Genomic DNA, 24,346 nt, shown 5'->3' with positions numbered 1-24,346 from the left:
GGTGCAGCCTTTGTAATGGGAAAGGAATAGGGCCAGGCTTGATTGGCCTTGATGACATCTATGCTCCAATTGTCTAGAAAACCTCCAGCTTTAATCGATCTGCAGTATAATTCAGAGTCTCTGGCTGCTGTCAGCAATGATTGGCTTTTTTTCCTCTGAAAATACCATTAAAAATGCAGGTATGGCTGCAATAAAACTGTGGGGTGTGTAATTCACTGATTACAGTTTAAAGGCAGCGTATGGGTCATTTGCTCACAGAATGTTAATGTTGAATGTACACTATCCTAAGCTAGTATAGCTTATAGTTTTTTCCCCTTCATTATAGAGACAATTTTATCAAAATGGACTGTTAAGTAGCCTATCCCACCATTTGGGAATATTTTAGAAATTGAGTTTTCAGTTAGAGAGGAAAACTTTATTTCTTTCCTGAGCCACATTGACATACCAGTGACTTATCAGCTGATCGGCATTTTTGTGTTTTACTTCTGTGTATTTTCTAGTTGGATAATATCGATTTGCTATGTTTAATCATTTCTGTAGCCTACATTGAAACCATCAGTATCCGTGTCTATTGTTATCTGCTTGTTTAGTGCATACAATTATGAACTTCAATTAAAAACTGGCACATCTGACCTACTGCACACGACGTAGGCTCCATAATGTGTGGACCGATGTCTTCTTGTCTGCAGCGACGCACTGATGGGGATGACAGCGCCTCTCCCTCTTCCTCCTCCTGCTCCGTTGCCGGGGCAACACTCGGAGAGCGTCGGCTGCTCTGTGACATGGAGAGGAAGATGGAGGAAAACACTGTGAGAGACGTCGAGACTGGTGTGTAAAAAAAGAGTTTTACCTGACTTCCTCTTCTTTGCTACTCAGGCAAAAGGAAGGGCATGATACCCGGTTACCTGAAAAAGAACATGTGCATGTTTCGGGGGCTCGCTGCGTGTCCGTATTAATGCAACGTGAAGCGTGCTAACCCTTCTAGCTAGCAGGTGCAAGGATGTAAACAACAGTCATGTCACCAGCATGTTATGAGCTAGCTTTGCAGCTACACACGTTAGCCAGCCTTATAACTAACTGTGAGCAGGCACTGAACCTCACGGAAGGACTTGAGGAAGCTGTTTGCATGTTCGTGCACCACTTGGCCATGAGGGCGAGCTATAGTTAGTGCAGGTGTAGTGGCTATGTGTGTCGGCTAGCTAGCTCTATGTTACCTGGATTAGTCTGGAGTAAAACCTCCGTTGAACTGCTGTGTAGCTAATTAGCTCACTTTCGCGACCTGAAGTTGCTCCTGCTTACCTGCCTCACCAACCTTTGTCCGTTTCACTCTTAAATTAGAGCTATAGTACGTGAACAAATCATGTAAGCTCCACGACAGAAAAACATAGGTAACAAAGAATTTGAAACCTGAGAGGTGGTGGAGTAAATTAATACTTACAAAAGTTTGTTGTGTCGTCTGTCGTGCCACAAATTGTGTTTGTAAACTTTTAAACAACCTACCTTTAAACAAGCTGGTAGTATCAAGATTACACAAAGCGTGTGTTTTTCTTTCAGTATATAGGCTACTGCTATATTCACTCTACAGACGCTGACTGCTGCTGTTCAATCGATAATATTGCATGAACTACTACAGTAAATTTGACGTACATAGGAATACACACATAGCATTTATTCATTTGTTTTACAATGAATAAACAATAACACAAATGCATAACTAGCAGAGATCAACTCACAACAATGCAAACCAACCAGATTTACATTGACATAGTATTGTGTAACTTAGATATCCAGATGTTCAAGTGCAAATGTGCTGCAAAAAAATTTTCAATTTATTTGTAATACTCAGTTTTGTGCTACAGTGTTTTGTTTTCATTGTGTCTATGGAGTGACAATTAATTGATAATAATTAAAGCAGAAGTAAGCGATCCGGTCGTTTTGGCTAATGCTGCGTTCCAGGCAGGCTTTTGAAACCGTAAATTACAGCTTCAAGTCACAACTTACGACTTTGTAGCGTTCCAGGCAACCCACTCGTGTTTTTCCGACCTGTTTTACCTGTGAAAGTCATTATAACGGCCACTCGTAACTTCCGACCCGTGAAATCGTACCAGTACGTCTTTTTTTACAGTCTATGTACCAGATCGAACTGGTACGACTTCACAGGTCGGAAAAATACAAGTTGCCTTGAACGCACCATAACAGTCCTCGTCCCTACACGGCGTCCCTTGGCTGCACACACAGCCCTGCATGCCGTTCTCTCTCCTCATTGGATAAAAACTGTAGGATACGAGAAAAGTTTTCTCCTCGGCTCAGAGCAGAGCAGAGTGACTGAGAGACCCGTGTTTCGGTCCAAACACTCCATGTAAGTGATTGCTGTCGGAAGATATAACTATTTAAGACTTATATTAACACAAATATATCACTTACTTCTGCTTTAAATATTGCCCATAGTTTATTTGGTCCTGAATGGCAGCATATGTTTTTAGATCTACAATAAATCAGTGTCATTCTGTAGAGAGTACACCCATCGATGAATAATCTGAAAGCTCTAAAATTAAAGTCAGAAAAAACAAATGCTCAAACAACACTTTTGAATGAAGTGAGAACTTTTTTCCTGCATTTCTCTTTATCTTCAGGCAGTGAAACTGGAGAAGATGCCTTGGTAGGGAATGTGAACAAACTGACGGTGAGCCCACCAGGATATACGGGAGCTGTGCGAAAAGGACACCTGACTTTTGATGCCTGCTTTGAGAGTGGTGAGTATAGTTAAAAGGAAAAACACAGTGTCTGTTTATTAAAAAACAAAAACAAACATTGACTTAGTAATATATATATAGCTTTATTTTAATAAACCATGACACAAATGTTTTTTATATTGCTCCTTTCATGTTGGAAATATCCTCATTTTGTGTTAAAGGACAATTCCAGGCGAATTCAACTCGGGGGTGTATTTTCCTATCATTTTAGGTCTAAAAAAAGGAATCTGAAGATTTTCAGTTTAATCGCTCCTGTTTTGTGGTAGCTGCGTCTGTCCCCGCATTGCCACGGCAGCAATGAATGGGAGTGGATGTAAGTTCCGCTGTTTAGGCTGTTTACATCCCCTCAAAGCCGCAATTTTTTTCCACAGATGGCTACTCAAACATGCATCGAGAAGTTTATTTACTTCAAGCAAGCCGACATGTTTGTAAAACTAGATCTAATTCAAAGTCTCCCGGAGTCTCGCGCGAGCCCGAAGTTGCAGTGCTGGTGTATTCAGGTGCAGTGGGAGCTCCCGTTTGTGTCATAAATACAGGAATATCAACTCTTGACTTGCTTTAAGTGTACATTTTTTCCACAGACAGCGTCAGGTGGCGACTCAAACATGCGCAGAGAAGTTTTTTTTACTTGAAGCAAGTAAAGAGTTGATATTCCTGTGTTTATGACACAAACGGTAGCTTTCCCACTACACCTGAACACACCGCGCACGGCAACTGGGTCTCGCGCGAGACTCCGGGAGACTTTGAATTAGATCTAGTTTTACAAACATGTCGGCTTGCTTGAAGTAAATAAACTTCTCGGTGCATGTTTGAGTAGCCATCTGACGCTGTCTGTGGAAAAAAATTGCGGCTTTGAGGGCTGTAAACAGCCTAAACAGCAGAACTTACATCCACTCCCATTCATTGCTGCCGTGGCGATGCGGGGACAGACGCAACTACCGCAAAACAGGAGCAATTAAACGGAAAATCTTCAGATTCCTTCTTTTAGACCTAAAATGATAGGAAAATACACCCCTGAGTGTATTCGAGGCTTGTCGAATTCGCCTGGAATTGTCCTTTAAGTGGTAGTGTTGTGGTCAGTGGTGAATGCAAATGGCAACAAGCTGACAAGGTTTGGTACCAGCCCCGGGAGCCCCCCCCCCCAAAAAATAAAAAAATAAAAATAAAAAAAATAAATAATTGAAAATCAAAAAAATGTATAATATTGACTCAAATCTCCTTTGAAAAAGTTATTCAGTTATTCTCAGATGTTTTTATCGGTCAAGGGCATCGTAATGAGTTTATTGTGTATAGCATGTTTAGCTACAGTATATCAGGACCTGAAATTCATTTTCCAAAAGTGGGGGGAATTCCCCCTCTAAGGGCTTCACATGGGGGAGATTTTACTTTGTTGGGGGGGGACTACAGGTCATATGTCCTATTACCTGATATTACATTTTGTCCCTTCTCTCCGAGTGGTCATCTTTTGGAGCTGCATCTGTGTCATTAGTCTTTGTTTTGGTGGCTCCCTCTTCTCTCTAGTCTCCTTGCCCTATTCCTTCGGTAGCCCAAATATCATATGCTATATTTTATGCTTTAGATATAAATGATGCTGCAACTACACAGCGTGTAGTTTTATTTGTCACATGCTTAGGTACAATACTCTGTTTGCAAAATCAGTGTTACAGGGTTTTACCTGGCTTTGCTTGACAGTTGTACTTTCAGATATTGTCCCCCCTCTATTAAATATGAAAGGAGGCTGAAAATCACAGGACATGTCTGTTCTGATTCTGAAGTCAGAGGTGCTGACATGTGTGTTTCTCTTCTATAATACACATTCTATATCTCAGAGGCGATGTCTTTCCACATACGGGCTTCCTTCGTCGGGGAGTTTGTGCAAGATGCTACATCTGAACGATCCCACATGCACGCTGTAACCAAGGAGGGTGGCCAAAATCACCTTAGATAGGCAGGAAAACCCTGTGTTAAAGTTGGGCGGACATGTGCGTTTGCTTCCCCTGTAAAGACGACGCCGCTAGAAGAAAAGAAAAAGTGCGGCTCACCTGCTCCTTGCAGGGACAAACTGTCAGAGTAGCTCTGCTGTTTCTCTCTCTCTAGCCTGTTGTTTGGCAGCACTTTGTATGAAAAGAGTTTAACAATGGAATATCTAACCTCAATCTGAGAGGAGCATAATGGATGTGGCGCTGTACAGCTGTACCGTGTTTTATAACACTGGCAAGAAAAAAGTCCATCTAACTTTATTCAGTAGGTTAACTATACAAAGACGTGTGTGTGTCATTAAGTCAGACCGTCTGATGCAGCACTCCTGTAGTGTGTAATAACGTTGGCTGGTTTGAAATATGTGTGGGAATTTCCCACATTATGAGTGTTAGATTTGTGGGAATCAGTTCAATTATGCGCGATACCCGCAATCCCGCAGTGAATTTCAGGCGCTGTATGTGTACTTTAACTTTCTTCAGTCAAAGACATACAGTGTTTTACGCTCTATTTCCTTACTCTGGGTTCCTATGCAGATTTGTAGCATCTATTTTCTCAGTCCTCTGATATTACAAAAACTCACAACTAGAATGCACACCACCCATTAGCTGATACAGAAATTCCAACACATTGTATAGTTTCACCAGAACTGGATTATCTCCATACCACCTTTCGCAGCCTGAACTTTCCATCAAATACCTCCAGCTTGTTTAGAATGCTGCAGCTAAAATTCTCATTACGAGTAGATCAAATAAATTTGACTGCAGAACATAAATTGGTTGCCTATTCAAACTAGAGCTGACATTAAGGTCCTTTTGAATTTTAAATCACTTTGCACAGATTAGCACCATTTTGTTTGTCCAACCTTATCAGGCTATATGTTCCAGCCCACAATCTCTGTCCATTAAATGTGGTGTGGTGAGAAAAAAAAGAGAAATCAGTTCTAAGTCTGTGTTTTTGCCTTTCTGTCCAACTTCCACTGGCCATCAGAACCACCATCTTCATAAAGTTTTTGCCCGGACCTAGTACTATTACTACTACCAATACTACTGAAACAACAACAACAACTAATATTATTAATAATGACAATTGGTTTCAGAAGGTGATGCTAATTGTGGTTCGTATGCTGTTGAGTGTTTTATATTAAATATATCATTTACAGGTGAACAATTGAAGCAGGTTATTAGACTATTAGACTTTTTCAGGCTTGTTAAAAAAGGATCTGAGATCTCTGTCAGGGACATACTGTACATATCTTAGTAAGAGGTATTGCTGACCCTCACTAGAGCCATGTTGGTCGTTTTGCGGTCTGTTAAGAAGAAGCTGACTAACAAGTAGTAGAATATATTTAAGCATATTTGGAAGGTTGATCGACCTATTACTCGGCCCATCTCTTATGTTGGTGCTCGACATATAAAAGGATTTAGTTAATATGCTCCGGTGTCGTTCGTTAATTGCTTTTGTTTGCCTTTTTGTGACAGCTGAATGATGCGACAATGAAAATAAAGTACTTTCTCAGCACGGACAAGGTCAGTTGGGTAGACTCTCACAGGCACACACTCAAGCACACAAGTAGGCAGAGTAAATCAGTGAATCAGCCGGTCTCTCTGGGACTAAATCTCTGTGTGGAGATTAGGTTCAGATGCCACTCAGATTTCATATTTCCACAGACAAGTCCATTTTGGTTTCTGCAGACTGAGATGAGCTTTAACTTCACCCTGATGTCTGGCCTTGGTGTCGTTGCCAAATTTTATTTTTGCTCTTATCTTTATCTTTTTTTTGTTACACTTTTTTTTTTCAAAGTTAGATATTATCTAGTCACATGCAAACACGTTTTCATAGTTGTCGCATATTCTAAACCTATTAGTAATTATTTCATGAGAGGAAATATAAAGGAATATAAAGCGGCAAATAAAGGAATGATAACCTACTCCACAGTTTAGTATTCAGTAGATAAGACACAAGCAAAGGTGAGTGTAAAATATAGAACCACTTCATAAAGATGTAAACATGTTACTTTGGGAGGACTGTGCTGATATCAGTGTGGTGATGGCCCCCTTTTTTTATTTTTCTATAAATTTACCCTGTTTCCCAGATGACATGGCCAGAGGAGCTCAGACATTGATTAATGGTTGCTGAGCTCCCATACTGAGATCAGCTAACATACCAGTGTCTCTGGCTCCGGATGCATCTTCTGAATGATTTATGGAATTGATATTAATCTCTTTCCAGTAACTGCATTACTAAAGTTAGAATGGGGGATAAATTGATGTTTGCCAGCCAATGTCAAATAAATGCCCTGTTGCTGTTTCATATAAACAACACTGATTTTGTCCTCCTTATTTAAGAGTGAGCCTTGATATCAGTTTATAGTAGTTCTTTCACAGTGCTTTTTGCGTGTATGCTGAGCTAACCAGGAAGTTATTATCCTCTGATAGTTATTCCAAAACTGGTAATTTCACTTAGTTTTTCTTAAAGTGGTACTCCACCCAAAATAAGTTTTTTGTGTTGATACACACACCTGCGAAAAAAGTGTTCAAAACTGTGTGCAAGGAGTTAAAAAAAACTCAAATCAGTACCTTAAATCAAAGTTTTCAATTTGGCGTAATAGGTAAATTTATTTCAGTCAAACAGATGCAATACATGTATGTGTAATCCTTAACACCTGAAATTGGAATTTAAAAACTTCATAAAACAATTTATGTTTATATACACTACTCACAAAAAGTTTAAACTTCCCATCTGAAGCCTCGACATGGCCAGGTACTGTTGATGGATTGTTAGGTGTCGTCTTGGTCTCATGATGTCAAAATGTGATAAGGTATAAGTATAAGGAAGAGGACTGTTTAAATACAAATCATCATTCCAGAACATTTAGTAGTCGAATTATTGATCAGACACTTGTTATGATTGCGGTTAATTACCTCGTTTGAGAACAGCATATTATGTTTTCAGTACTGAAACACTGAACAGTTGGACATGTGCATTCAAAAGTTTAGAGAAGGTCAAATCAAGTTCACCTACCAAGGTTATAGTGCTTTTAGGTGCATTCTGAAATTTCATCTGAAAGCCGAATATCCCTAACATTTTGAGTAGTGTACCGTATATATGAGGATCTAATGAAACCTTTGGTAAAAATGAAAAGGCACACCAATTTGTCACTGGAATATGTAATGACAGCATGAGATAAAAAGAGTTTTTGCAAATAGAAACAGTACTCATATTTTCTAGTTACTTAGTGATGGGTTGTATGTTAGGGTCTGTAGCCACTAGCCACACAGTCACATTACTGAGTCTTATTATAGGTTGTGGATTTTAACCTATATGAGATATCTAGTTTTCCTAAACCAGGGGCCTGTCATATTGTGTTTATGGTAGATTTAGTGCCCATATACACTTGATAAGACACGCGTAAGCAAAATATCAGTAAAGCTTTAAAATGAGCTGTTGTTTTTCACACATCCCGTCTGATATCTGTGATACCAAAGACAGCAGGGAAATTGGAGACTAGTGTGTAAGCTCCTGCCACGTGTATTGCATGTTGCACTGGAATGTATATTTCTCAAAGCTATTAAAATGGCCTTTCGTGGCAGTCTATGTCTATTTTACCTTCCTTAAACCAGATTGTAGATCCAAAACACAGTATTTCAAGCAGACGTTTTCATTTGAAATTTATGCAGACATATACAACTACTCCCTGCATCTTTTCCCCTCCTTTGGCTGACAGCTGTCTGCACCCCATGTACATTTTCATAAAGCAGAGATTTTTTATTTTGTTGTGTTAGTATAGTACAGAATAAAATCTAATTGGTTTATTAAAATAGACATTGGTTATGTAAGCTGTTTGCCAAAGGTATAAAACCTAATTTACATTTAGATGAGGCTTAATTCACTTTGTTGTCAGACCTATGCTGTTCAAGTCAGTGATGGCCTACAGATTTACATACAGTAGGTGTCTCGGCCAACAGGTCCTCTGACACGGACTCATTCTAAACCATTAAAAGCTTTTCTTTTTTTAACACTATGCTTAACAATAACATACAGTATTTTGATGACATTGGCTATGCTGTGTTTGTTACTGCAGGATTTCAACTATTTTTATTTTCTTAAGACATCATTGGAAACCTCACTGACTGCTTTAGTTGACTATGTAAAGGGCAGTATGCACATGTTTTTTTTTTTTACTTATTGAGATGATCTTTTTATGCTTTTAGGACAATAAAAATCACAGTAGAGAATAGAAGATTTTGTTAATCTGTAAACATTGAGTCTTGGCCTATTGTTGTGTATTGTGTCAAGAGGCAGAGATTCATGAAAGTGATAAGAGAAGTCTAATTGTTTTTTAGAGAGAAATCCAAATGACATTCTTATCTTGTCTTGTCACATTTGTTTCGTCACACACCCTAACTGTTGACATTTCCAGCTAAGTCCCAAATTCTTTTGTGAATGCATCCTCATAGTGTCGCAGAGTTTTGTACCATCTGTCTCTACAAAAGGATGACACTGTTGGTGCATACATATTGTTTTACTGCACCTCTGGACCGTGCACCAGATGTAATTAAGCACTCATTGATTAGTCAGACTGCTGTCTGCTGACAATGACTTGCATGGTCAAAGAAATTCCCCAGGGGTGACAAGTGTTTAATGGGGTCCATTGATAAGCACAACTCATAGACTCATCTGGCTTTACAATCAATTCGCTCAGTACAATTCAACCTATGGCAGACTGGCGATCAGATATGCACCCACAGCTATCTTTGTCATTTAGGACCCAAATAATCAAGACCTTTTGAGACTGGAGTATTTTTGTTTATCTGAGTTATTAACCTTACTTGTCTTTTCTCTTAAACTGAGTAAACCATAATAAGTATGGAGACACAGTCAATTTGAAGTAAAATCCATACTAGATCAAAGTGTCAAGTTTCAGCTTTAATTTTAATTGGTTTACAGCAATATAGAAAGAAGAACTGTATGAGAGATATGGCCTTAAAATGGTTCAAAAATAAATTGAACAAATGTTTCTTGGGTAGCTGTTTTGTTTAATCATTTGTTTGAGTACAAAAAAGATCACGTGTTTGAGCTGATGGTGAATGGAGAGTTGACACGCAGATTGAGGAGTTGCAAGTGTAAAGAAGTGAACTTGCAAATATGGAATATGATAAAGATGCTTAATTCAAGCTAAAATTAATCAGAGATATCGCGAGATAGGTAGTTGATTTGCCAAAATTGACAATGTGGTGTATTCTACAAAACAAGTTTACACAGGAAAACTAGAAAATGCAAAAATGCCCTCGGAGATTGAGGAGCCCAAGTCTGGTGGATGATTTGGAAACCATTCACATGAAAGAAACTTCCTTCATGGCTGCATAGCAGGTCAGGAATGTTCTCTAGGATGTAGTACTGTAGGTGTGTGTATGTTTGCTTATCGACACTCAGGAGAAGTCACAAAAACACAGGATCAAAGTTCTCTGGACTGATGAAACAAAAATTGATCAAAATGATGGAGTGAGGAAAGAGTGGAGAAAAGAGGAACAGCTGATGACCCAAAGGCACCCATCTCATCTGTCAAACATAGTGGTCATTCTGCGTTGGGCAAGTATGGCCGCTAATGGAACTGACACTCTGGCATTTATTGATGATTACACCACTGACAGAGGCAACAGGATAAATGTTCAGATTCAGTCAAATGAATCAAAACTTATTGGACAACATTTCATCATTCAGCAGGACAACAATCTTGAACATATGGCTGAAGCAACCAAAGGGCTTTTCAGGGTGAAGAGGTGAAATATCCTTGACTGGTGGTGGACTCGGTCACCTGATCTCAATCTGACTGAGGTGCCCTCCATTTGCTGAAGATTGGGCTGAAGGCTCAGAGACCCTGTGAGCTGAAGGAGGAAGCAGTGAATTCTAAGGGAGTGCATTACTAGAGAAGATTCAAAGCATTTGCTGATGTCTATTAGCCTGACAAGCCAGACTATATCACTAAAATGTATAGTCTGGAAACGACCGGTAGACCTCGGCTCAATCCAGAGGGCGGGATGAAGGCTGTCTTTCAAACTGCCTCTGCATGCAATAGGGTAGCGCTACGACAAATCAGAGCAAAGAGCAGGATGTCGTTAGCCTGACAAACCAATTAAAATGTATGTCGTCATCGCGTTAAGCCCGCCCAATGACTCTCTAAACAGATAGAGCGCTGTGATTGGTGAACACAATCGGTGTTCGAGACTCAAAAAGTTCCTATGGCTCGTTTCTAGACCCACCTACGGAGCAAATATATTTGCTGCCGCTAGGGTGCGTCTAGATTTCTAGGCTAGATGTCTATGGGAACTCCTAAACTTTGCTAAATACTAAGTTAAAAAGGCCGTATCCTTGTGTGAGAGATACAAGGCTCATATCAAGTCTGAAATAAAACTAATCAAAATAAAGCTGGAACTTGGCACTTCAATGTAGTATCCATAATTATATTTCAAATTGAACGTGCCAAAGCACCGAGCCTGTTGATTGAATATCTCATCTAACCTTGTGTCAACATCAACTGCTTAGCAAACTAGTGAACTAATAAGTTGGAGGACTAAATGCACGCCACTGGCCAGATGATTGTCACCGTACAGATCAAATACAGGGCAATACTTGTGTTGGTTCTTTAATACTCTTATGGATTCCACCTCTTATATAAGGAATCTCTCAAGCACTCCATGGATTTGCTCTGAAGATTTCTGAAATCACCTCTTAGTAATGATAATTGATGAAGAAATATTTTCTGTGTTGTTCAGATAAAGAATAAGATAAACAAGAAAAAACGGCTGTCAGGAGATAAGTAATGAGGATAAATGTAGAAGAAAATATTTGCACTATTCTGCTGCTGATGAGGGTTTTATTGTTTTCCCCCTTTTCCTTTAATTTTCTTCTTTCTTTCCTCTAACACTGAGCAGTGTATTTAATCTGTCCAGTCTTATCTTCTACCAGAGACTGTCATGTTGCAGTTGCACAGACCCTGTAAAGAATGACTGATTAGAGTTGGAGCCAAAGCAAAATTTTCAGAGCAAAGACAGGAAGATAGAAACTGAGATCAAGAGAGAGATGGGTGAGAAGAGAAAAAGGAAGTACAGAGAAAAAGAATATTATGAGCACTGGGAGGGGTGGGAGGGTAGCTGGTGTTCTGGTGATGGGGAGGGAGAACACAGTTAGGCTTGTCAGAAGATATTTATATACTCCAGAGTGCCCCATGAATCAGGATAGTTGAGTTTCCATTGATTAAAGAAGAGGGAAACGTTTTTACAATCAAGCCAGATGCTCAGAATGAGTGGCTTGGAGAGGCCTGAGCTTGCTGCAGTATACTGCTCTCTGTCTCGCCTCTACTCCCTCTCTGATAAAACAACCCAGCAAAGGCAGTGCAAGGATGAAAACACGTATGTTCTGTCATTGTCATTTTTTCTTTTAATGAACATATTTCAGAACATTTTATGCCACTCATCTCCCCACACATGAAGATGGTACTCTGTTGTGCAGTCATGTGGCCTTTTGATGGTTCAATTTTTGACTTTTACTGTAGTCTTTGTATAGCTGACTGACCTTAGATTGCTCTAGCTCTTATGGGCTTTCCAAAAGAAGATAGTCTGAGTGGGAGGGAGCACTCCTGACATCTGATGTATTGAGAGGCACTCCCAGTCTCTCTGTCTCTCTTACATGTCCTTGGCAGCGGAGAAGCTTCACTGCTCAAATCACTAAATGGCCTCTCCAGTTTTCCCTTTTAGCAGTTTTCTCTTCTCTCTCTTTCTTTGAAGTCAGGAGCAGAGTATGGAGATAAATTTGACTTGTCTGGGGAGTGTTGGCAAGACCATTGCTTTTGATTTATGCTATTTATTGGCCATTTGTATCCATAAGAGATTACTCTTTATTATTATTGTGTTTTTATTATCACCATCTTCTATCTGTGGCTTTCTTCAGGCTTATTTTTCAGTTTTATTTCCATTTTCATGCCATATCACGTCATGTGAGTTGGGGTGTCATATAGTGGCTCGACCCTGAGGGAAACTTCCCCGGGGTGTTGCCGGGAGCAAATGTGTCTGGTTCAAAACATGGTTATTGCAGGATTAATTAATTTCCTCAGCAACATGTTTATTATATCTTCTCTTTATTTGCGTGTTTGAGCAGAACAAACACTCCAAAGGTGGTCAATCTGAGAACCATAATAACTACAGGCAACAGCTATCTGCCGCTATCACGTGGCTTCATGGGGGCTTGACAGGGTGTTTTGCCATGGGAGGTGAGAAGTGATATCAGTAGGATTGCATAAAATGCAGAGCAAATGAAATGGTGCGATAATCGTGTCTGACATTCGGGCCTGTTGCATGTGGTCACGTCTAATCACTGAGCGAACACATTGGCTCAGTTGCGCTGGTCAGAGATGCTTCCTCTGCCAGGAAGTAATACAAACACCCTCAGTGTTTTGTAAGTTAATTGTTGATGGCTCTGATATGAACTATACATAGGAGACCCAGCCAGCACCTCATCTTCTCAAAATGTCACCAAATGCTAGCAGCAGCAAACTGTTTTGAAAATTTTGAGTAATGAAAGGATTTGATTATCAACTGTACACACAGCGTGGCTGTAAGATTTGGAAAAGGTTGAGGGGAGGAATGTGCAGATGCTGAATAATATTATAAAATAGCCTATTTGTAATGTAAAATTTGCCGTTGTTATTTCATTGGTATTGAAGGACGTGGTGTGACACAAACAGGTTTATCTTTTTTTTTTATTCCAGCTTTAGGCTATTTTGTCTTCTGAATGTACTTTGGAACATCCCTGTTCATTGGCTCTGGGCCTGCCTCTAGCATTGTGATACAAGTGTGTCATAAGTGAAAATTACTGCAACTAGATTTCTGTGTTGCACAAGTGGTGCTTGCACACAAGACTCCAGTGATTCATCCAGTAATTCATTTCCAAGCAATTCCTGACGCCATAAACACAGTTTCAGAGCAGACGTCTCATTTTTCATCCCAGGCAAGACTGTTCAGTTTGGGAAAATGGCGAGGATTTGTAATGCTTTACCAGTTCATGTTTTTCAAGCTGCCTGTGTTTATTCTGCTGATTTATTTAGAAAACCTCTCTCTGAGATGAGCTACATTGATGTGCCAGGGTTTGTTTGATAACACAAATTCATGTACAGAATATGCTAATACAGTGAAGGGTGAAATACTGACAGGAGCAGAATTTTGATAGAATACATTTTGGTCTGAAGCCAGGCAGCTATCTTGTAGGTCTACTGCTCAAAGTAAACAGTATTGAAATTCACTCCTCGGGGGCAAATGTTGTTATCAGGATTTTTTTTTTTTTGTGGACATTTTAAGCAGCGCTTAATAGTGAACATGTAGGAATGTGCTCTAGTTTTAGACAGTCTAAAACTGTATATCTGAGTTTGTATAAGCTCACCTTGTTCCTTCAGATGTATTTTGAATTATAGTTCACCTAGTAATATATGTCAGTTTTTCTTTTAAAAGCTGATATACTCACTTGTGGTTTTTCTTAAAATAAGACTGACATAAAAGAGGTTTATTTGCAAGTATTCATTAATTGTAGGCCTGCACAATATCAGCAAAATGTGCAATGTGCGATGACACTGTTCAATATTGTGATGACGATATGACTTGCGATAAATAAGCAAATATTCAGGTGTGTGCATATTAACCATACAGTTCCTGAGTCTTTCTGAAAACGACTCAAAACACTGTAGTACATATGCCAGGTCTGTAGTGGTGCTGTAACACTGCCACACAAATACTGAAAACAGAGAAGAAGAGTGTAAAGCTTACAAGCTGTAAATAAACTCCAAGCATTATAAGTCGACTAAACACAAGAATTCATCCCAGTACAAATATGCTGATCGATGCCGTTGGACGTGTTTCAGGCGCGGTATCCGAGGGACTGGATGGAAGTCCCCCTCTGTTGTTGTTACGTTATGTTAAATCTAACAGTGTGGCCCAGGTTACAGGTATGAGGTGTATGAGTGTGAGGTGGAAAGAGAAAGCATGGCGCCTGTAATTAAAACTTACTCATCGCATTTTGGACAACCTTTTGCAGTGTGTTTAACATGCATGTTGATTCGGACCACTCACTCTCTGTTTCTCAGCAACAAATTTAAAGAAATACAATATAGAATACTTCATAGACAGCACAGGACACCTCATGTTTTGAACCAAATTGACCCTAATAGATCACCATTATGCCTTAAATGTAAGTTAACAAGTGGGACATATATATACTGCTTCTGGAGCTGTCCAAAAATATCAAAGTTCTGGTTATGTGTATCTAAGGAAGTGACTGCAATATTTAAACACAGCATATGTAAAGATCCGGGCCAATTTCTATTGGGGCTGCCACCTTTGAATAGAGTTATGGATGTGAAAAGATCAATATTACTCAATAAACTCTTATTTTTGGCCAGGAAATGTTTATTATTTAATTGGATTAGCGAAAAACCGCCCACTGTAACTCAGTGGTACAAAGAAATTTTTAGAGTTTTTCCTATGGAAAGACTAAGTGCCAAATTAACTCATTGAGTGCCGCGCTCCTTTCCAAAGTTTTAGTCAAGTGTACCGGCAAATTAGACCATATTTGACTTTTTATTTTAGAGCCATAGTGTATTCTATATTATTGCCACCAACACATACTGTAGCTCATTTGAAAGGTTTAACTTTATCCTTCAAATGGCCACAAACCGTTTGTTTCTACGTGCCTCCGTTCCTGAGAAAAGTCAAGCTAAACATGGCTGGGTTTCACCAAAATCCCTCCTTTTTTTCTAGAAAAGGAGATAGAGCGTCTTTTATGAAAGGTGCGCTGTTTGTGTCTGTCGCTCTTCTGACACTCGCATTTCTGGATCAAAGGGCTCGTATAAGATAAATATACACAACAATTGTTGTTCTATTCACAAAACCACCATCGGGGGCGGGGGGGGCGCCACTAAACAGCAATAACACAGACGCACCGTGCCGTGTCACAGCCTCTCGCCGCGGAACGTGAGGCTCTGCCGGCCACAGCGGCTCGCGAACACCGGTCCCGCCGGTGGTCGCGGTCCGTCTGTGGTACGGGTCGGTGGTGCCGGTCTGCTTTGGTCCAGAGACCATCAGATTTTACCGCGGGAGGACTTTGGGGAGGACACGGTGTTGCTCCAGATGAAGACCGGGCGGGACAGTGGGCTGAGAGCTTCCTGGTTCAGCTCCCAGCTGCTGCAGCCTCGCGGGTGAGAGCAGAGCAGCTGCTGCATCTGCATGCAGAACTCCGTTTGCAGAAGCTGAGTTATGATAAAAACTTCCAGATCATGAGCTGTCATGTGACTTTGATCGTCATCTATTTCAGTTCTCCTCGTCGTAGAGTCCCCAAATTTACATATAATGTGTATTAAAGTGTCTATTTTCATAATTTAAAAAAAAAGCAAAAAACGAAAAATTTCGTTTTTGGCACTCAACGCATGGGAACGAAAAACGAGAAATTACGTGGTTGGCACTCAATGAGTTAAAAGGAAATGATGACACTTTTAAGAATATACTGTATGGCGGCCTGTAATGGATTACTTGCCTAAGGATCTAAGTGAAACTATCCAGAGGGGAAACACTGGCTTAGAAAGACGCGACTGAGCAGACCGATGAGGAAGAAATATTTCCTAAAAGGGTACAAGTGCTGTGGGTTTTTGCCCCCGCCCCCCCCTTTTTTTCCCCCTTTAAACTTGTTTTATTCTTTTCTTTTCATATTCTACTTTATTTGAATTGTGATTATTCACTTTCTCCCCTAGCTCAGACCAATACTTGATGATGTATGCTTAGTTGAGCATTGTTTGCATTGTTGTAAATTCAGAAAATAAAATAAAATCTGATTATTAAAAAAAACATGCATGTTGATATCGCGGTGACGATAAAATAAAATAAATTAGTCTGCCCTAATTCATTGCATTGCAGAGCTGCTTATTTACACTTTGAGGTAACATGAAACAACCTAAGCAACAATTCTAAACTGTTTCTTGTCACTTGATCAGTGTGCAATATTCATTGAAAGTCCAAACTTCGGTCTCCACCAGCTCCTGTAGACCTTAGACTCCTGGGGTGTTGGCTGCCAAATTTCTGCTGTGTTAACCAGCTACTCACTAACTGACTTCACTATGCCACTGATTGCGTAACTGTGGACTGCTGCGATTATGTCCGAGTGCTTCAGTTTTTAGGGACACTGTCCCATCCTATTCTTATCATGACTGTAACCACAATGTACTGGAAAGATGATATTTTGAGTCCTTTCTTTCTAAATTAAGTCATACCAGTTATCTCTGCATCATGAACTTGGCATCATCTGGAACCTCCTGCAGTGATGTAGAAACTTCATCCCAAAATGCGCCCTGCGCTCTTCTTCTGTGATGAATTATGTCTAAATTGAATTACCAAATTATGTCTCTTAATCTCCCATATCCGATCGTATAAAAAGGGATTAGCTTGTCATAAAATGAATTTGCTTTTATGGTATATTCTAGAAAAAAAAATAGTACTTTGTGACTTTGTCATATATACATATGTGTATGTTTATTGTGCCATATCTTAATTCGTGTTAAATGCATGATGGTCGGGTGCAGTGCCTGGCAATATGACTGCTGAAAAACTCCTTGATCTTCTGCCAAGTCTTTTGAATGGCATTCAGTATAGCCTTTTCCTGCTCTTTCATTTTTTCTTTCTTTCTGAAAAGCTGGCATTGCATTGACAGTAGCAGCACTTGGTGTAATTCCCCAGATTGAAAAGCTGTGTCACAATGAGAGATTTCCTATGCATAGCTCCCAACTGTCCCTGGGATTTACAGATATCCTCTCTCCTGACTTGCCCAACTCCCTGGATTCACTGTTGCCACTTCACCTTTTAGCCCATTAAATATATACCAATCCGATTAGCACAGACAGTACTGGACCGGTCAACCAAATAAATACAGGACAAGCACCACTGGCAAAGTAAATTATAAAAGAGATTCTGGACATTAGAGATGGAAATCAAGTCTTTTAAGTCTGAGCAGTGGTCCTTCCTCAGAACAAATACAGCTGACTCCAGGTTAAGAGCCATTTACTGCCTTACTGGATTAACTGGGTTGTTCCTCATTTGAGAAACCGCTGTCCAATTTGAGGTGATTTGTTTGCTCTCAACTGGCAGGACATAGGCGCGGCAAAGAAAAACTATTGTGGTTAAAAGAATACACTTTCTTTTTAATCTGTTTCTCCTGCATTTTCAACGACAGGCATTTTGTGTTCTTCCTTGATTTTTTTCCTGCTGACCTATTGGTTATTGGGCAGTGATTTCTTGCCTCCCTTGTTTCTCTTCTTTTCTTGCATCGGCTCCCTGTGTTCCTGAACTCATTACAGAGCAATCAGCCCCAGGCGTTGAAGTGTGCACCCAGAGGGAGCAATAACTGTAAATAAACACTACTGCAGGCTCTCCGATAACATGTTACCAAGATGATAACAGCCCTTCTTAGCAGGCCTGTTGACCTTCTCCTTGCCTTAGGCTTGCCAAGGACTCCTCAGCTCCCTACGCTTTTATCTCCAAACTCTCTTCCACTACTGGAGCGGCTAGAAAGATTACTACTGAGGAAGAGAGGAAAGGAAGGAGGGACTTACACCAAGAGAATATAGAAGAGGAGAAGAGAAAAGAGATGAGGGAGAGTGTTTGGAGAAGAGGACAGAAAACAAGATGGAACAACAAAGAGCTGACCTGGGCAGTTGTCCCTCTGCCAGAGCCACCACCTCCTCTGTCTGCCTTCAGTCTTTGTAGGGCTCAACATAATTAACTTGTTAAAAGATAGCATGAAATTGGAACAGACTTGTATTTACTCAGTGGCCACCAACGCACAGGACACACCAAAAGCAAAAGATAAAGAAAGAGGTGGAGTGACAGACAGATGGGTAGACAGAGAGAGGGTGAGAACCGAGGGATTGCAGTGGCCAAACTCTGATAAAAACATCATCCAACCAGCTAACCCACCGTTTTAAGGCTTGAGAAACAGATGAAAGCAAAGATTGTGATTCCTCATGGTTCACTCCCCAATACTAATGCAGAGTATCTGACAGTACCATGTCCAGAGCTGTGGGGCTAAAGCACTGTCTGGATGAGATTGATAATACAATTAAGCCAGTCCCAGTATGAATGCATCACTATGACCCATTACTACACCAACCGCTTCAGATGGAGCATACCAGTCTAGCTCCAGGGCCTTTTGGAAGGAAAAAATACAATTATAAAAGGCTAGCTAGAAAATGTGTTCTCTTTAGAATGTGCAGGCAGGCCTGTACATCATCAGATATGTGCGGGCTGCCTGCATATCTCACTGCTGTCCTCGGGCCCAGCTTTCTTCATCTATATTGAAACGAGGAGCTCACTGGAGCATAGATGGACTCATAACAATATGATTTTTCCCTTATTGTCCCCTCTTATTGTCTGCTCTTATCCTGATTTTTTTGTATATTAAGATTATTTTCACAACAGTTTGCACATAATGTTTACAAATACACAATCACCTATTGTGTGTGTGTGTGTGTGTGGCTTTGTAAGACATGAGACACGACTCTTAAATATTAGATTTAAATGAAAATGCCTTTTTATAAACAGACAATATTGTAGGCAGTAGAGTCCAGTCAGGGATATGGTTTTTAATCGGAACATGTTTTTAGTAAAGTGCATGGGAGACATTTAAAAGATTCACAACTTGGTAATCTTACTGTCTGATGTGTTTCTTTGAAGACCTTGCTGCTGGTTCACAGAGATGGGTCCAACCACTGATGGGAGTGTTAATGCTTGCACATTGTATTTTTCAGCGGATGGTGATAAACTTTTTGAACCTTTTTTTGAATCTCTGCAAGCACAGATGTGTAGCTTATTTGACAGTTTACATCCCCTATCTATTTTGTGTCAGACTTACTTAAGCCTCGCCCTGTTCAGGCCTTTGTCAGCCACTTTATGTCGAATTGGGGATTTAAAGAGTAACTCTACACCCAGATATCCTGCTTGTTTATCTATAATAGCTCTTTATCTATACTTGACGTACGACTTTTAAGCTCTCATTTGTGCCACACTAAAAAAGTTTCCTCTCTGACTTTTGATAGACCTGCAGTAGCACGTGGTATAGCAAACCTAACCAACCCTCCTGTGCCCATTTGGGGGAAATGGGTGCTTGGCACCTAAGGACATTCCAGCTGTTGGTTATAATTAGTTTTTATTGTGAATGCTCACATTTGATGCAACGCACTTGTTTTTTCGTGCATGTCCGCGGTGCACAGCTCCACGGACCTGCTTCTCCCACCGGTGTTGTGGCCCGGTTCCCACCTGGGCTGTGTCTTTCCTACTGTTCCCCACGGTGCTCTGACCTGTTTGAAAGGCCCGTATGTGGAAAGACATCACCTCCGAGATGTAGAATGTGTAGTCCTGTGATTGTCAGCCTCCTTGCATACAGTACAGTATTTAAAGACCCACTCCCATGAAAATCGTGTTTTTCGTGCTTTTCACATGTTCCTGTGGCATTTTTCTTATGTTAGAGCACATATCAGCAGAAAAGGAAGTGCAAAATTGCATTTCTGAGGTTTTCTGCCTTCAAATTGCTGTGAACCAATGGCAGACGCAAACTGGCAGTTTCAGGGAGACTGGAGCTGACGTGTCACAGCTCCAGGGGAGGGCACTAGTGCTACAAGCTCCCGCCCCGCTCTGCATCTGGCTCAGAGGTGAAAGGCTTGGCAGCTCGGTGGAGCTGTCAAGGTATAACAGGTATAGCTCACCTGGTAGAGCAGCTTGCACCGTGAGCAGTGTGGAGTTTTACGCTAAACGCGCTGAATCTGTAATTGTACAATGTCCAGCTGTCAGCGAGCGGGGGGTGGGGTGCGAGGAGGTGGCTGGGTGGGTGCAGAGCAGCGCAGTTCCCGCCCACCCTCCAGAGGTGCATTGCTAATGTGCATTGCTAATGAGCTGGTTTTAAAATGACCGAAAAGGGTCGCGCGGGAGTGGGACCTTAAGCTGAAAATCACAGGGCATGTCTGTTCTGAGGATACAAGTCAGCAGTGTAAAGCTCAAGCATGTGGGAGCCTCCTTAATGAGGGGTGGGGGCAAATATGTGTATTAACTAAATTATTAGTCAAAAAGGTGAATTTAATTTCAATCTAGGCCTATTTGAAGGTGTCTGTTCTGGCCCTTCGACAAATATAGTTGATGACCCCTGGTTTACATCAAGTACAAATAACACAATGTGCAATGATAAATTGAAGCAGTGGGGGCAGTTGCCAGATTGATATGAAGTGGGTTTTGAGCTGATTTTGAGTGCAGAGAGTCTGAGTTGCAGATTTTTTGAGGGAGGGAGTTCTAGAGGGTTGGGGCAGCAATGGCAAACACTCTGTCCTCCAAGGTGCGCTGCTTGGTCCTAGCAATGGGGGTCAGAAGGTTTGCATCTGGTGATCTGAGGTGGCAAGTGAGGGAGTGACGTTGGCGGAGGTAAGTCAGATATGGGTGGACAAGGTTATTCAGGGCTTTGTAGGTGAATCTTGAAGTGAATACAGTACTGCACTGGGGGCAATGGAGGTTTTGAAGGTTTGATGTGAGTCAGAGTGGGTGAGCAACCTGGCCGCTTAGTGCTGTACATATTGTAGTTTTTGAAGGTTGTCTGAGGGGAGGCTGTAGAGTAGCCTGTTGCAATAGTCCAGTCTGGAGTAGGCTTGTCAGGATACCAGAATTGCAGTAGTCGATATCAATACCAGTAAATTTCCCAAATTCTTGATACTTATTCAATACCACAATAAAAAACAAAATTCATTAGGCTACTAAAAAACAAAGAACAGTTTCACATCAAACGTTCTTGTATGCTCCACCCACTGTGCTTCAACAATGTCTCAGGCAGAAACATGAACAATGATGAAAAAAAGCAGGTACCGACGTATTTTTTGCGTGTCGGTATTGACTTGGCACCGAAGTATCGGTTCTCGTGACAATTCTAGTCTGGAAGTTATGAAGGTGTGGATGAGTGTTTCAGCTTCAGAGGAGGAGATGAGGACTGCCATGTTGCGCAGGTGGGAAAAAGATTGTTGGTGATGTTTTTGATGTGTGTTTGTGGGAGAGAGTTGAAGGTTTCTGACCAGAGTGGAGGGGGTGACCGTACCATCAATAGTGAGTGAGAAGTTCTTGGAAGAGGGGAGGAGGGGCCAATGATTATCATGTCTGATTTACTGCAATAGAGTTTGAGGAAGTTGTTGCTCATCCAGGTCCAGGTTATGTCAGCGAGGCAGTCTGTGAGAGTGAGCAGAGTGAAGGGAGTGATGACAAGAGATATAGAGCTGGGTATCACCGGCATTGGAGCCTTGGGGGACACCATGTGTAACTGGGATAGTGTGGGATTTACAGTTGTTTATGGGAATGTAGTGGGATCTTTCTGAAAGGTAAGATCTAAACCAGGAAAGAACAGAGCCAGTTATGCTGATGGATGATCGCAGGCGACTGAGGAGGATGAAGTGGTCGATTGTGTCGAAGGCAGAGCTGTGGTCAAGGAGAAGAAGAATGTTGAGGAAACCGGAGTAAATGCATATCACCCTGAGAGAATTTATTCAGATTTGAATCAAGGGTGAACTGGTTTGGTGGCCAAAGGTCAAGATCACTGTGACCTCACAAAACAAACAAACAAAAATAAACAAAATTCATGTGCTAATTTACAGCACAGTTTAACACAAAGTTTAAGCGGATACATTTATGAAGTGACGGCAGTCTCCAAATGGTCAATGATCAGCTTCACTGTGACATCATAATGTTCTTCTTAAAACACCTCTGGTCATTATTCATTGCTGTAACTCTCAAAGGGGATATTGCAACCTTATTTCTTACAGCTTGGCTGGTTGGCAAGACAGTAACTCTAGTTCCCTGCTGTTTCCAGTCTCTATGCTATGCTAACTGGCTGCTGAGCAGCCTTTATTTATCATGGAAAAATGAAAATTGCATAAATCTTCTCATCTGACTCACAGCACGAAAGAAGGATTTTTGACATTTATAAATATTCAGGTAAAACAGACTGCAAAAATCTTGACCCATTCTTTAAACAGTTTTAAAAGATTGACTGCAGTTTAGCGCACTTGTTAGGTAGTCAGATTGTGGAAACTTGGAGGTGACCTCTTTAATCTTGCCTGCAGATAAAGTGATAAGGCATCAGGGGAGAAGGAAGGCTTTAAGAAGTCATGAAGCAGGAGATTGATGTTGCCTCGGTGACAACTTGCCTTTAGACAAGAGGGAGAGAGAGACGGTGAGAGAGAGACGGAGAAAAACCCAGACGTTTAGCTGCAGGTCTAAACTCAGACCCCTTCACTATGGCTGCCGCTGCTGCTGGCTGGAATCAATTCTATCTTTATCAGTCCCCCTCTTCTGTGTCCAGGAATCCTCCTCACACCGCAGAGCAGCCGGGGGGAAAACTGATGTGTTTTCCAATAATGAAATGGAACACAGCAAAAAATAACTTTAAAAAGGTGCCTGGCTGGTCTCCCTCAGCAGTACAGCACTCTTTTAATCTCCAGTCTAGTGTTTAAACACAGTTGTGGCCTTGCCTATGCTCACTAAAAGAAATTGAATGTATTATCTGGCATGGTTACGTGTCTCTGTGTGGATTAGGGCGGTTGGATTGAGGGATGTCTTTAAAGTTTGGTATTTTCTTATGGAAATTCTGAATTATTATACCAAGAGATTTTCTTTAGTCAGCTGCACACTGCTGACATCTACAGTAAGGCTTGTTAATTTTGGCATAACAGCATTAATTGCTGTAAGGAACGTTAACGTCATACTTGTTGAAGAGAATTAATGCAACCAAACTGGTGTGTGACTATATGTAAGAGATGACAGCCCCCACGTCTGCTACGTTGGAAGCACTGCAACCACACAGTCTGTTTCATTTTGAAACAACTGCCTATTAGCATTGTAATGGCTGGTTGTGTGAGTGAGTTCTACCTCGGGCCTGCGGCAGGCAGGCAGGCAGGCAGGCAGGCAGGCAGGCAGGCAGGCAGGCAGGCAGGCCTGCTGTACGATGATCCATCTGCATGGCAGAAACCATCCATCCAGTGGATAGCTACAGGCTGCAGGCCGGCCCTTTGTGTGGGCTGAGCACTGTGACTGCTCCCTCTTGTACCTCCGTAATGGGATTACATTAGCCAGGTTCTTCTGCTCCCTCTCCAGCTCTCTCTTTCTCTGTCTCATACACACACACACACACTGAAAGAGTGACTGTCCACTTGGCCACCTCATATTTGCACCCTGTTTACTTGCCTTTGGCCCTGTGTAATGATGCAGGTTTCATACCCATTTTACGGATACTTTTGTTTTCACCAGCAACATATAGTGTTATACAATTTCCTCTATCCATTTGCTGTTTTTTTCACATTTGTTTTTGTGGTTATGTGAGAGAGGTTGACAAAGGAAGATGGAAGGAGAGGGGGATTCAGAGAAAGACAGACAAAGATAGAGAGAGACAGAGGGTTTTGTTCGGGGGTTTTCCTCAAGGAGAGGCTGTCATGTGTAAAATCTTGTTCAGAACCAGCAATTGTGTTTTGTTGGGCTGCACCAGCAGGGCTAAGCTGTTCGTTGAAA

At 41.1% G+C, this 24,346-nt stretch overlaps 1 protein-coding gene across 1 annotated transcript in view; it reads left to right on the top strand.

Moving 5' to 3' along the window:
• The first annotated feature begins 693 nt into the window (after positions 1-693).
• The window catches only part of agbl4 (AGBL carboxypeptidase 4), a 267,261-nt gene continuing 243,608 nt past the window's right edge, over positions 694-24,346 (top strand). The window contains exons 1-2 of the mRNA XM_085774255.1: positions 694-828; positions 2,634-2,753. Of these exons, the coding sequence (XP_085630381.1) occupies positions 783-828; positions 2,634-2,753 (166 nt within the window). The 5' untranslated portion in view covers positions 694-782. The remainder of the gene's footprint in view (positions 829-2,633; positions 2,754-24,346) is intronic.

The sequence above is a fragment of the Trachurus japonicus genome, chromosome 4 (assembly GCF_045865225.1).
Source record: "Trachurus japonicus isolate A0001 chromosome 4, Traja_1.0".
In the NCBI taxonomy this organism is placed as follows: domain Eukaryota; kingdom Metazoa; phylum Chordata; class Actinopteri; order Carangiformes; family Carangidae; genus Trachurus; species Trachurus japonicus.
This window is presented reverse-complemented; position numbering and strand designations above follow the sequence as displayed.